The sequence below is a fragment of the Vipera berus genome, assembly GCF_964194415.1.
Source record: "Vipera berus genome assembly, chromosome: 4".
Lineage (NCBI taxonomy): Eukaryota > Metazoa > Chordata > Lepidosauria > Squamata > Viperidae > Vipera > Vipera berus.
In genome coordinates this window covers 87,459,278-87,473,784 of record NC_138206.1, presented here as the reverse complement: position 1 = coordinate 87,473,784, position 14,507 = coordinate 87,459,278, and the positions used below count along the sequence as shown (strand labels likewise).

Here is a 14,507-nt window from a genome sequence, read left to right as displayed (position 1 = left end):
TACTTTTCCTCCTACAGATACTATGTACAATGGAGAGATGAATGAAAAAATTAAACTGTTGTACAGATTACATATTCCTCCTGGTAAGAACTTTTAAGCTACATTTAATTTCCTTTCGGAGACGGGCCGCTACAGCTTCCTCAAAGAGCGGCATCTCTGCCCGTTCGCGCGGAGGTACGCGCGCACCTCTCCAAAGGTTTGGGGAGGTGCGCGCGCACCTCCGGTCGTTCGGAGAGGTGCGCGCGCACCTCTCAGAATGGGCAGGGGCGCTGCTCTTTGAGGAAGCTGTAGCGGCCCGTCTCCGAAGCTGCCGCTTTCGGCAGCTTCGGAGACGGGCCGCTACAGCTTCCTCAAAGAGCGGCATCTCTGCCCGTTCGCGCGGAGGTACGCGCGCACCTCTCCAAAGGTTTGGGGAGGTGCGCGCGCACCTCTCAGAATGGGCAGGGGCGCTGCTCTTTGAGGAAGCTGTAGCGGCCCGTCTCCGAAGCTGCCGCTTTCGGCAGCTTCAGAGACGGGCCGCTACAGCTTCCTCAGAGCGGCATCTCTGCCCGTTCGCGCGGAGGTACGCGCGCACCTCTCCAAAGGTTTGGGGAGGTGCGCGCGCACCTCCGCCCATTCGGGGAGGTGCGCACGCACCTCTCCAAACGGGCGGTGCCACTCTCCATTTGGAGAGGTGCGCGCGCACCACTGCCCATTCAAAGAGGTGCGCGCGCACCGGGCGGCTGGGAGCCGCAGGTTGCCGACCCGTGGGCTAGGGGTTCACATACTTTTTCCACCCTGCACTGTGAATGTTTACATGTTATGTTCAATTAAAACATGACAACAGCTAATGTTTGTGTAGTATTATTTTAAGCAGACTGTGTTTTTCTATTCTTGTGACTTACATGACGTTTACAGCGCATTTTATGGCCAATTCATGCAAAACTCCACGTAATCCCAAAGGGTTCACATTTTCTTGCAACTGTATTCATTTGATGAATTGATTCTGGTTTAACAAACGAGTACCAATCTATTGTATCAAAGCTTCTTTGAATAACTGAACCAAAATTCATACTCTTGCCTTTAGCCTGACTTTCAGAAATTTAGTATACTTAACTCTTGGGAGTGATTTTGCTAAATCAATCTTGGGCATAACCATTGTGCCCTCTCCTCTATAAAACATCTTCCTGACCATAGAATGGTGCAGGCCAGATTTTTTAGCAATGGATTTGCAGTCCTTTTAAGTCTCATGAAGATTAAACATTTATTTATTTATTTTTATAAATATTTTATTACAATCGTAAGTACTTAATAAACAACATGTTGTCTGGGTCCATTAATAATTCAGTGGTACATATTAACTTCTTCAGTCTAGGCCCAATATTACACCATCCAATCCTTCCTCTCTACTTCCAGTAGTACACATATTCCCACACTAGACAAATACAATTCTTATTGTTGTTAATACATATACAATTGAATATCAACATCTCTGTGTCATTTTCCTAATAATATCAATAATGTCAATTTAAAATATCTTTTCTAACAGAAATATATATTAATTGCATTTGCACTTAATATCCATTTGTTCAATTAATATCCTGTTTTTCCTGCTTTTTTAAATTTTAATTTCCCATCAGAGTTCAAAATGTCTCTATCACTTACAATTTCTCATGTTATATTTGGATAACCAAAAGCTTCCTTTATTCAAACCCTCTTTGCATTTTCATATTTCCCTTCTCATACCAAAATATTATTATTATTATTTATTGCATTTATATACCGCCCTTTCCCTGAGGACTCAGGGCGGTTTACAGGGAGTTAAAAATCAACCATACAAAAGTTAAAAAAACAATTTAAAAAAGATTAAACCAACCCTGTACAATTAAAAACCCCAATTAAAATAAATTTATCCTCAGCCTGGGCCCGAGAGCTCAAAGAGCCAGGTCTTCAGGCCCCGGCGGAATGATCGGAGGTCGGGGGCAGTCCTCAGCTCCACTGGCAGCTGGTTCCAGAGGGCAGGCGCCCCCACTGAGAAGGCCCTATCCCTGGGTGTCACCCGCCGGCAATCTCTTACCGGTGGGACCCTGAGCAGACCCTCCCTGTGGGAGCGCACTGGGCGAAGGGCATTTGATGCCGGCAGCAGGTGTTCCCTCAAATACCCCGGACCCAGGCCATGTAGGGCTTTATAGGTGATAACCAATATAATATTCTAGTTACAAATTCTACCTTTCTAGTTATAATACTTCTATTTCTAACAATTATCTATTATCACCCATGTTCAAACACCTGATTAATAGTATAATATCCCATCTAATGGGTGAAAACCTCCATTTTTTCTTCAGTCTTACTCTAGCTTTCTTCCTTTGCCAACTAACTTTCCAAGTAATTGCATTTGAATCATCAAGTAATTCTTCCTCTATTTTTGTGCATATTGTTTGGAATAAGAAAGACAATTTGATTAAAGTATTTTTGGAGGGATGCTCAGCCCATTGATATTCATTAAACAGCCTCTCACCTTCTCCAATTTCCCCCAATTTTCCTAACAGCTCTATCTTCCATTCAATCAGTTCTTTCTTATCCTCAAGTGTGTTCTGACATCTTGACAGGTAAGATATCTTTTCCATTTCTGATATTATCACTACGTCTTCTAATCCTTCATTTGTCTGAGTCTGTTAGTTCCTTTCTTTAGGTCCTCTATCTTTGGATCTGCTTCCTCTGATTTTCCTTCTATTTTCTGGGTTGCTAGTTACTTCTTTGTAATCATTTTCTAAGTTTGTAGATTTAGATTAAAAAATTGTTCATCTCCTTTGTGTTAATTTTAGTCTCATCATGAGCAAAGGCAATTGTCTCTTGTATTGATTTTAACATAGAATTTCTTTCTGAAATTCATCAACATTTTCTTGTTGATATATCAAGCTGAGGACTTTGGGGACAGGTGTTAGGGATTTTTTTTTACCATTTAAGGCTAAGTATGGAACATCCATTTTGTTTTTGCATGTAGCCTTTATAGTCTGATCTATTTAGGGATTTTAAGTTTCAATCATTTGTCATTTGAACTCCAAATTATCCAGCCAGCCTATCAGTCCGTCCTTAAGTCTCCCCTCAGCAAATATAAGTAAAGTTTGAATTTTTCACATTTTTCTATCCAATGAAAAACATATCCTTTCTGTCCAGAGAGAAAAGAGCAATTAAAAATTGTTCATTAATCAAAGGTTTATAATCCAAAGTATTCCTTCATCTCAATCAATAATGCATGTTTCTTCTGTAGGGAAATAGCTCCTTGACACAGCTCCAAAAGTCAGTATTTATATTTGTAGTCCAGGCAGACCAATTTCAAAATAGTTTATTGTCTCTGCCACACAAATAAGCAGCCCAAGAGGTGCCCCCCCACCTTTTCCCAGCTGCAGTCTTCAAAAGTGAAAGTTTCTGAAAACAATAAGAGTCTTATCTGAGTCTGGGCTTCCAGCCAAGTTTCCTTTAGACATAATAAATTGTAATGCTGTAGTTGTCACTAGATGTCATTGATGCCGTCTTCCAGGTTTTTACATCCAAATGTCTATTACAAGCTTTTTAAGTCTCTTTAAAAAAAATCAGAAGCACTTTTAGTCCCCAAATTTCAAAGTTTTATATGTGTATTGATTCCAAATTAATCTTGTAATTTTCTCTGTTTTCCCCCAAACAATTAATTTGCCACTTTTCTTTTCCGGAAGGAATGGGGTGGAAATTCCCCTTCCCTCTCTCACCAGGGAGGATTCTTTGCTTTGGGCGGTTTTTCCCCAGGAAAAAGTCTTAAAATCATAAAGAGAGGATAGGGTCTCACCCAGTTCCAAGTTGCTTGAAAGTTGCTGGTTAATGCTTATTTTCTTTGGTTGTCAGCAGCTTCTGACTGGCCACACAAATGTAGCCAGTCTTCCCCCGACCAGTTTGGAGGGCTTCCTTGGATCAAACAGAAGGGCCACTGCCCTCCCGGGATCAAGGGTCCCCTCCTCCATCACCTATTTGGGGCGACTTTTGACCCTTTTTAGGGTCCCCAGCAGGGAGAAATCGAACGCAGAACACGGAACCCCATCTTCCTGAGCCCATCACACTGCGACATCAAACCGGAAATCAGGATTAAACCTTTTAATGAAGTCCAGAGATCTTTTCCTTGTGGCATGACTACTCAAGACTCCAAGGGTGGCATTTAACATGTGTACCTTTTAAATGAAAAAATCCCTCAAACTCACTTGTCTGATTAATAGAGACATCTGATTCAACTTTCCATAAGAGAGCTGTGTATCTGAATGATGCTTGGACAGTTGAGGGGGAATTGAATCAGATTTCTTATACTTAAAAAAACTAGACCCATTAAAAATTACAGGTATGGTTCTATGATCTATCATTCTGCTAAAGTAAATGTAATTACTTTGCCATTACAGCCCTCACAGAAAATGAAAAAGACAGTCAGTCACCACTAAAGAATTCTTTGTTATCAACATCAAGGCCACTAGTAATTGGAAAATCAAACAGTAAGTGATCTAATTTCAAATACTATTTTCTTTTTTCCCTGTAATTAATAAAATTAAATAGTATAATGTAGTGGTTAACCTGGGGATGGCAATGGGGAGACCTATGTTCAGGAACTATCCTTTAGCCAAGCTTCTTGTTATAGGGGAAGATGAGAGTTTTGCATGCTTAAGCTCATGAACATAAGGTAGGATCTAAATCTAACAAATTAATAACATTTTCTGCCATAAGATATGGAGATAGTCACTGCAGGAATGGCTATAATGAATTTAGATTTCAAAAGCAATTTCACTGACTCATTTCAGAGACGATATACTTATTGACAATTCCAGAATAAGAACAAAAATGTTTGTCCATTGTCACTTGTTACCTTTTTATGTTCACTTCCTCATCATATATATCTGTTATGTAGATGATGGCACAGATTATCAGAAGCAGTTGAAACAGATGCTGAAGGATTTAGCCAAAGAAAAAGATACAAAGGCTGAAAAAGAACTACCTAAAATGAGCCAGGTACAAGATGAATTGTAATATGCATTACTTTTGATTCTGAAGAACAAAACTTAAGATTCAGTTAACTCAGCCTATAGATTTCTACTAATAATGTGAAACAGAGCTTAACAGTAGTATTAAACTATGCTAAGAGGTAAAGAGCTGCACTACTGCAATTCCCAACTTTACTCCCCTAGAATCTGCAGTATTTTCTTTGTTGCATCAATTTGCACCAATCTTGGTGGTTTTTCTTTCAACACTTTTATCTTCAACATTGGTACACTTGAGATAACAACCTAACTAAAATGCTTTCTCATAACCCAAAGGAAAATATTAAAAAATTGCTTCTTGTAATAAGACTTCCAGAAGAGCTAGCATGTGTTGCACTTTAAGCCTTGTCAGTCTATATTAAGGTAAAGTTAAAGGTTCCCCTGCACATGCGTGTTAGTCGTTTCCGACTCTAGGGGCCGGTGCTCATTTCCATTTTCCAATTGGGCTTAGCTGTTCTGGAAGCCAATGCTATGGAGCTGTGCAGCAGCAAAGATGATGGGCATGCTTTGAGGATTCTCAGCAGGTACTCTCAATGTTCTGTTTTATCTACATCCTAGTAGCTTAAATTGCTACTTCAATTCATTTGTGCTTAAAGGTAAAGGTTCCCCCACACATGCGTGCTAGTCGTTTCCAACTCTAGGGGTCGGTGTTTAAAAAGTTATTCGTCTTTATTCCAATTTAGGAGCATTATATTAGTGCAGGAATGGCTATATTAATTTAATGCTATCTCCATAGCTCCTCCTTAGAATAAGACTAAGGATGAACACTAAACTAGTCAAGTTGAAGTCTTTCCATAGGCAGACAGAACCTTAAACAATGGGAGATTGTACTGAAATAACCTTTGATATGCTATATTAAGTTGGAAAATAAGCCAGTAAAATTGCATTATGTTGACCTTATCTTCCTTTGTAGCGAGAATTTATCCAATTTTGTAAGACCTTGTATAGCATGTTCCATGAAGATCCAGAAGAAAATGAGTTGTATCAAGCTATTGCTACGGTGACTACATTGTTACTTCAGATTGGAGAAGTTGGCCAAAGAAGCAGCAGCTCAGGCTCAGATGATTTCAGTGATGATTTCCTAACGGAGGCATCTACTTCAGAGCAGGATCAAGTTTTTACAGACACTGTAAAAATCTCAAAGAACGTGCTCTCACCTCTAACAGGAGACTGGATTGTTTCTTTTGAACAAATCTTGGCTTCCCTATTAACTGAACAATCCCTGGTCAATTTCTTTGAGAAATCCTTAGAATTGAAACCAAAACTAGAGACTGCAAAGCTGACCCAGTGTACCTCTAAATTAAGTGGTGCAAGCCAGCCATCACGAGGTGAAATTGAGCAGCTAAATGTACAATAGCAACCAACAGTTATGTACTACCAAAATGCATACTGTAATTTTAGGGCTTTTGGACCAACACAATTATTTAATACTTTGGGGAGCTTTAAAGCCAAAACACTACTTAAAATGTGGTTTTGGGATAAGTAGACCATCTGTTTTCTTTTTGAATGTTAAAACTCCATCTTCACTTTGAAAAAGATGCAGAGCTGTTTAAGCAATTTTACCAAAAAGTAAAAATAAAGTAACTCCCAGTTGATAACTTTGGCCAACTACAGGTTTTATGAATTGTTGCCTTTTTTGCACTAATGCTTGTTTCAATGCTGGTAATTGAAACTATTAATATATTTGAATCAAGGTTTGTATGTCTTGCTTTCAATGTTCTGTGTACATGAACTATGTCTTTCATTTTTCTGTGTGTGCACTTTTCAATAAAAGATTTTTGTATCTGTTGCTTTTCAGATTACTCCATTTCAAGTATGTCATGTGAATGGGTTAGGCAACTTAGAGGCAGTATGACTTGAAAGGTTTCAAACTATGATATGTGGTAGTCCCCTTACTCAATTTGTTTTCTTCCAAAAAGGCCTTTAGATACCTGTAGCACAGGTACAGAATAGCACATGAATGACAAGTGTAGTCCAAAGGAAAGCTGGAAAAAAGCCTGTTTGGTGAAGGGCCAGTCATTTTCAAGGGATAAAAATAGATGACTCAAGGAATTTTACTTCGAAATCCATCTGAAAAAAAAAAGCTGAGATGCTTGCTTGGTACTACAAATCTGATGCTAATGGCTATACTTTGCATTCAATTACCATTTCATTGATCACTACCTGATCAGGCAAATATTGTATAAACAAAAGGAGGCAATAAATCCTGACCATTGGAACTTATATAGCAGCTTTTTTACACACACACACACACACACACACACACACACGGGAAAAAATCCTGCAAACAGCACCTTCATTGTGAAATTCTTGCAGTCTTAATTGTTGATCTGAAGAAGGGTATTATAGTGATTTAATTCTTTCCATCCAATCTTAGCAGGTCCTAAAATCATCCAAAACATTTATTTCTTTCCAGTGCTTGTAAGGGAAGTTGTTTTGCAAGAAAAACAGGAAGGGTGAAAAAGATCTCACTTTGTCTCACTATCTGGCAAGAAGAGCCAGCAACCCATTATAAAATTTGGTTTCTCGTATATCAGATATTCCAAGAAAGAAGACAAGGTTGCCCTGTTTTTCTTCGTATCATTAGAACTATCAAGAAGCATTGTGACCTACCAGGCAATTGGAAGACCCGTTTCACCTTTGAGCAATTGTGGAATTCAATTGCTGATCTGTAACCCAGAGTAATCTGATTGCAAAAAAGATACATCTACATGTTTAATATCAATTTAGTATTTTTATTGTAATAAAAACTTAGTTTTCATCTACATTAACAGTCTGTAGACCTGCAAACAAAAAAAAACAATGAAACCATGTTACTGAGGGAGCTGAATATACTGATAGAGTATAATACATGCATATATATGCATACATACATATGTATGTATGTATGTATGTATGTGTACGTGTATATGTATGTAATATATATGTAATTTATTTTTCTGAAAAATGGTGCAATTAATTCTGTTCTAAACACTGGTATAACAACATTTAAAGAAAAAAGATATCTGTTCTAATATAGACACAATTTACCTTTGAAAGTGGTGACTGGCACATAAGTAACCAGTGTATACAACTTATTGGGTGAATCTTCATCTTCATTGCGCTTTCGGGATAAGCGTACACGGATACGATAAGGAACATTCCTGTAAAATATTTGCAATGTTTAGAAGCATGTTTTTTTCTTTTCTTTTATGCTAGTGCTTTGCTCTCTAAAAAGTAGGCAAGTTATGTATAATAGCAGAATTATTACTTTTGGTTTTTAACTAAAAAACAATGTAAAATTTTGCTTTATTTCTAGCTGCTGTGCTTATTTAAACTAATGTTAACTACAGATAGTCCTGGCTTAATTACAATTTAGACTGGCAACTCCATCACTAAGCACTGTTGCTAAGCAAAAAAATCACATGGTAGTGATAGGCTTACACCACTTCCTGTTTGGTCATGCAAGACATCACATTACTGTAATTTTACTTCCGCATTCCCCATTAATTCTGTTAGTAGGAAGCCTATTGTGAAGCATACAAATGGCAGTCACATGACCACAAATCAATCAATCAAAATAAAGCTGGAAGGGACCTTGGAAATATTTTAGTCCAACCTTATACAATTTCTGATAGGTGGCTGTCCAGTCTTTTCTTAAAAACCTGCAGTGATGAAGCACCAACAACTTCTAAAGACAAGCTGTTTCACTGATTAATTATTCTCACTGTTAGGAAGTTTCTCCTTAGTTCTAGGTTTTTTCTCTCCTTGATTAGTTTCTTGTTCTGGTCTCTGGTCCTTTGGAAAATAAGCTTGACCCCCACTTCTCTGTGGCAGTCCATCAAATACTGGAATACCACTATCATGTCACCCTAGCCTAGTCCTTCTTTTCTCTAGACTGGCCATACCCAATTATTGCAATCATTCTTCATATGTTTTTGTCTCCAGGTCCTTAGTTGCTCTTTGCACTTTTTCCAAAGTCGCAACATCTTTTTTATAATGTAATGACCAAAACTGGATGCAGTATTCCAGGTGTGGTCCTATGAAGGATTTATAAAGTGGTATTAATACTTCACGATTTCTATTCTACACCTCTGTTTATACATCCAAGCCTTTTCTGGCTGCTGCCACATATTGCTGGCCTATGTTTAAGTGATCGTCCACTAGGACTCCAAGGTCCCTCTCAGTTTGTTTTTGAGTCAGGTTTCATCTAGTGTATACTTGTATCTTTGGTTTTCCCTGCCCAGGTGTAAAACCATGCTTTTCTCCACATTAAATTTCATGTTGTTGGATAGGGCCTGTTGTTCAAATCTGTCAAGATCGTTTTAGGTCCTGAGCTTGTCTTCTGGGGTGTTGGCTGTTCCTGCCAGTTTAATATCATCTTCAAATCGGATACATTCCTTCTATTCCCTCATTTAAGTCATTTATGAAGATAATTGAAGAGTACTGGGCCTAAGATGGAACTTGTGGTACCCCACTGCCTACTTCCTTCCATGTAGATGTAGAACCACTAAGGGCTATTCATTGAGTATGGTTTGTCAGCCAGTTACAAATCAATCTGGTAGTAATGCTGTGATGCAAGTAAATGCTAGGATTGATGCTGGGGTTTGTTTTTTTTAGATTACTGTTAAATTTCCAGCAGTCATTCATTAAAAAAACAGTAAGCAAGGACTACCTGTAGTCTATTGTTCAAGTGAATGACCTGAAATCACTTGGATTTATAATTGCATCTAACTATTAGAACTGTAAGTACATTAAGAAGCACCAGTCATTCTCAGTCCATCCTATTCCACAAGGTTGTGGGGGGGAAATGAAAGATAAAAGTATTATGCAAGGGAGAGCGTTGCATTTGTGTGAAAGAGAAGACACATACTCTCAAATAAATAACTTTGGACATTTTCATTTTTTCCTTTCAATCATATCCAATTTTCAGAGACTCTGGATAAGTCCGTTTTCTTGGGAAGATTTTTTGAGAAGTGGTTGCCTGTGGCTTTCTTCCTTACCAGTTCTAAAAAAAATTCATCAGCCAGTTTAGCAGCTGAATGTATTAAAATATATTAGTCTGTCATCATACCCAATCTTACTTCTGCAACAGCAAACAATTATTCCTTTGCACTGAGCAAACAACAGGAGAGCACCCTGATCAAGGAAACAATCTCATACCTTATTCCTTTTGTCCAGACAGCCTTGTTCAATCGGGTATCAATGCGTACATCAGGAGTACCCATTTCCTTCATGGCAAATTTTCGAATCTCCTTAAGAGCACGAGGAGCCCGTTTCTTGAAGCCCCTAAGAGTACAAAAATACTGTGCAATCAAGTGAGTTTCTGCTTTTATATTTAGACATCAGCTTAAAATAAAAAAGTATGCACATTCAAAGGAATGTTTCATGCATACCTTTTCACAGCTACATGTGCAAATACACACACATTCAATATTTTCAATGTGAATGCACAGAGCTGCCTTCACACACACAAAGCAGAAGCAGACTTTATATCCTGAGACACAGGTGTTTTAAAGCTGTGAGGAAGGGTGCTTCATTCATTTTAACACATCTAGTCAGTTTTTTTAAAAATGCTTGTACAGCCTGAGTGTAAAGGACATAAATCTTGAATACAAAAACCATTATTAAAAAAATTAGATTCACTATTACATACTTTTAATATGTTCAAATATTTATTACAAAGACCAGTACAATTACAAATGCTCAAAGAGTAGCTAATTAAAAGTTCTAGAATAATAAAAAATATATGCTGAAATCATAATTTGGCAGCCTATCAGATGCATGTAAGCAAAAGCACAGCCTAAGATATAATGTAATATTAATCCTTATATTGTGAAGGCCTATAGTTATTAGGTAGTGAAATACAGCAGGGTGATACTATCAAAAGATTTAGTGCATTAATTTATACAATGGTTGTAACAGATTGTTCATCAGGTTTTAGCAAATCTTTAATGCAGGTGCACAGAATCTAGTCACCTGCATTGTGACTATGATACTTTTGGTATGTTTTGGAAACAATTTGCAGAAGCAAAAATCAGGGACTTTAGTGTTCTAAACAGTTATTTTAGGGCAAAAAGGGCAAATTCTGGAAGCTCTAGAGAGCTCTCAAAATACAACATTGGTAGCAGCACTCTGATAGCAGTGATGTCATACTTTTGATAAAAAATACTACAACCAGCTGACCAATATTTTCATTTCAGGCTTTTCTATAAACTCGACAGATTATGGCAACACTAAATACTACCTTTCAGGACTTTTACCTGAGCCAGTCCATAACACCCCAGAAATTTCTCTGGCTCTGATATTAAATGTTTCTAATATCTGTGCCATTCTACATTCATATTTCTTTTCAACTAAATCCAATAAATACGTCTTATGAAACAACCTTAGCAATGACTATTCTATTTCCAAATTTTAAAAATGAAAGGTATTTTAAAAGATAATTAACAAAACATTGAAAATTAAAACAGCCTGATCAAAATTCCAATAGAGAAAAACCACTCACACGCCATGGATCCTTTTGTGAATATTTATAGTATATTCTCGAGTAACCACCTCATTGATCGCTGATCGGCCTTTCTTCTTTTCACCACCTTTCTTTGCAGGGGCCATCTGTTCATAATATGCAACAAAAATATTTTACACAGAATTTTGTAAAATAGCGTAACATCAAAATGTATTACGTCAAGTTTCACACAATGCATATATATCCAGATTAAAGAGTTTTTTCACTTCCATTGATAAAAGTGAATCTAAAAGTGAATCTAATTATTTAATAATGAACACTATCCAACTAGCTTCAGAGGACAAATGGCTTCTGATAGCAGAATATGCACTGGGATTATTCTTGTTTTTGCAATCCTTTGTCATCTACAAAATCTACTCCTGAATTTTGGGACAGCCCCAACACAGTTTTGGGCAACATTCCTTTTGAATGAGGAAGGCAATGCTAGTTTTTTGTCCAATATACTTTCACATATTCTATTCACTAATTATACTATTATTTCATTAGAAAATGAAATATCTAACTACTACTATGTTCTTGTCCGAAGTACGTTTACCAAGGCCCTTCCAGGTTGAAAGGATTAGCCAGAGATCACCCTTGCCTAGGGGATGCCCAAGGAAGTGGTACCTATATATCCACTTGCATTTGCATGCTTTCAAAATGCTAAGTGGGCAGGAGCTGGGACAAACTAATGAGAGCTCATCCAATATCTAAAAAGTTGAAAGATATGAGACTAAAAAGTAGTGGCAAAATAAGTTTAGAGAGGTTAACAATGAGCATCGCTAAGTCTCTGTCATAACACCACATTCAGTCCCTTCAAATCTTGAGTTACTGAGTAGTATTCCATCAATAATGTTAGTGTTGCAACAAAGATACTACTGAGCATTGGTATTATCCTACAGACCCCAAATACTGCATAAGAAATCCTACCTCAGCAAAATTCTAGAATAGTAAAACAAATTATTCAAAGGTGCAGTTCTTTACAGCTAAAGTATGTGAAGTATCAGCTGGGAAAAAGCATAAAAAATAGAATGTACCTATATTTGGTACATGGCTACAAAGCACATCCTGGGCTTTTTACACAGCACCTAAGAGAGCACAAATGGCTGATGCTCCCCCTGAAGAAACATTCCAACATGTCAACAAGTCTACGGACAAGAATACACTAATTCACGATTCACATCCTGGCGATGAATTACACTTTTTGAATACACGATTTTATTGGTTAGTACTAAAGATAAGAATCACTTCGGGATTTTTTATGTTTTCTATGTATCTTCCTAGAGGCCTCTTTAGAATAATATTCATATATTATAATATATATTATCAATCGTCTTTCTTGTCCTCCAGCCTTGTTTTATATTAGTCATTAATGTGTTCAGTGTCTTCTAAGGAGCTCGACCCATCTCTATTTTTACACATTCAGGCAAAACGCGAACTCGGCCTGCGTGCAGACTGGCATTGCGAGAAAAAAACCATTTCGGGCACCGATGGGGAATTTTTCAATGTCAGCACCAAAACATACAGTCCTCCGTGAACGACATTATTCCAACAACCGGAATGGCTCAAAGCCCCGGCCCTAAAAAGGCCCATCACTATGGATGGAATAGGATAACAACCAAAACCCACATTACGGCTACTCACCCTACTTAGGACCAGCACGGAAAGGAAGAGCCACAGGAATTATGGGAGGAAATCAAGGAAACCGGAACTACCATAGAGATCGAAAAAGATCAACAGGAAGAATAGATAGCTTCCGGGTTAGAAGACGGATGTTGAGCGGTAGGCTGTTTATTGGGACGGGAGGCGTGCATTTTTATTTTCCGCGGTTTAATTAAGTGAAAATTATAAATGTTCATAAGAGGTAGTGAAAAGAAAAAAGAATACATTAGTCCTGGAGATACGGCGGCTACTAGGTTTTTGCTATCTTTAGACGAGACCCGATAGGCTTTTAACTATTCTTAAAATAGAATAAAAAGCGTAGACAGTATTCTCCCAATGAAAATTTTTTCACTGAGGTTATGTTAAGAAAAAGAGGAACTAAGAAGACCCAAGCCAATTGTATTTAATGTAAAACCGCATTTTTATTTTCTAGACTCCGTGCTACTTCTCAATCTTCAACTCTTTCTTCTGATCCCCCCTTTTGGGAATAAAAGAAATGGCTTAAATTTATATGCCACCCATCTCACTTTTGCGATTGGAAGGAAAAAGCCTGCCAGAGAAGAAATCAAATTTTAAATAAGATAAGCTGTCTGAAAATCTCCAGATATTCAGGACATTTAACTGTCATAGCCTAGCCAGCATGACTAATAATGAAGAAAAATTAAAGGTAAAGGTTCCCCCGCACATGTGTGCTAGTCATTTCCAACTCTAGGGGCCGGTGCTCATCTCCGTTTCAAAGCTGAAGAGCCAGCGCTTGTCCAAGGACGTCTCCGTGGTCATGTGGCCGGCATGACTAGACGCCAAATGCGCACGGAACGCTGTTACCTTCCCACCGTAGTGGTCCCTATTTTTCTACTTGCATTTTTACGTGCTTTAGAACTGCTAGGTTGGCAGAAGCTGGGATGAGTAACGCGCTAACTGTTACGCAGCACTCGGGATTCAACCCGCCAAACTGCCGACCTTCTGATCAACAAGCTCAGCATCCTAACCCACTGAGCCACCACATCCCTTTCAAGAAAAATGTAATACTATATTAATTCTGCAGACCACCACGTGGTCTTTCGCCTGGTATCATTTGATGTCTCCACTGGCTACAATAGCTTGTTAAGCAGGAATATAATATTTCATTTTTTCTTGGTCACCCAGGAGTAATACAATTTAAGATCCTTTTTATTTGGAATCACTTTGTAGCTGCCAGTATTTCAGAATAATAGTATGTATGATTATTTCAGCATTCCTTACATAGTGTAGTGCATATAAAAAAAATCTTGTCATACCCAATACATATTCTATCAAAGAAGACATTTTTATTGTGTGTTTACACTAGA

At 37.9% G+C, this 14,507-nt stretch overlaps 2 protein-coding genes across 6 annotated transcripts in view; one reads left to right on the top strand and one right to left on the bottom strand.

The window, feature by feature from the left end:
• The window catches only part of TBC1D8 (TBC1 domain family member 8), a 54,077-nt gene extending 46,458 nt beyond the window's left edge, over window positions 1-7,619 (top strand). For 2 of the 4 annotated variants that reach the window (XM_081327139.1, XM_081327138.1), the window contains exons 17-20: window positions 18-83; window positions 4,401-4,490; window positions 4,901-5,001; window positions 5,944-6,819. In XM_081327139.1, the coding sequence (XP_081183265.1) occupies window positions 18-83; window positions 4,401-4,490; window positions 4,901-5,001; window positions 5,944-6,387 (701 nt within the window). In that variant the 3' untranslated portion in view covers window positions 6,388-6,819. The other 2 variants (XR_014026351.1, XM_081327140.1) reach the window with 2 other exon arrangements.
• A 125-nt stretch (window positions 7,620-7,744) lies between these two features.
• RPL31 (ribosomal protein L31) lies at window positions 7,745-13,223 on the bottom strand. Of its 2 annotated transcripts, none has more exons than XM_081327145.1 (5): window positions 13,162-13,223; window positions 11,518-11,624; window positions 10,173-10,298; window positions 8,061-8,173; window positions 7,745-7,813 (listed from the first exon to the last, which is right to left on the bottom strand). In XM_081327145.1, the coding sequence occupies exons 2-5, from the start codon at window positions 11,622-11,624 to the stop codon at window positions 7,782-7,784; spliced, it is 378 nt and encodes a 125-aa protein (XP_081183271.1). In that variant the 5' UTR covers window positions 13,162-13,223; the 3' UTR covers window positions 7,745-7,781. The 2 variants fall into 2 exon arrangements, with proteins under 2 accessions (XP_081183271.1, XP_081183272.1); XM_081327146.1 differs by lacking the exon at window positions 13,162-13,223 and adding an exon at window positions 12,448-12,517.
• Window positions 13,224-14,507: the final 1,284 nt, after the last annotated feature.

Bases quoted from the DNA above. Each gene is read 5' to 3' on its own strand.
- RPL31 (XM_081327145.1), bottom strand. From the start codon at position 11,624: ATGGCCCCTGCAAAGAAAGGTGGTGAAAAGAAGAAAGGCCGATCAGCG. The intron at 10,299-11,517 runs GTGAGTGGTTTT...TTGTACTCTTAG, and splicing joins CACAAAAGGATCCATGGCGT to GGGCTTCAAGAAACGGGCTC. The intron at 7,814-8,060 runs GTAAATTGTGTC...TTTTGTTTGCAG, and splicing joins GCCAGTCACCACTTTCAAAG to GTCTACAGACTGTTAATGTA.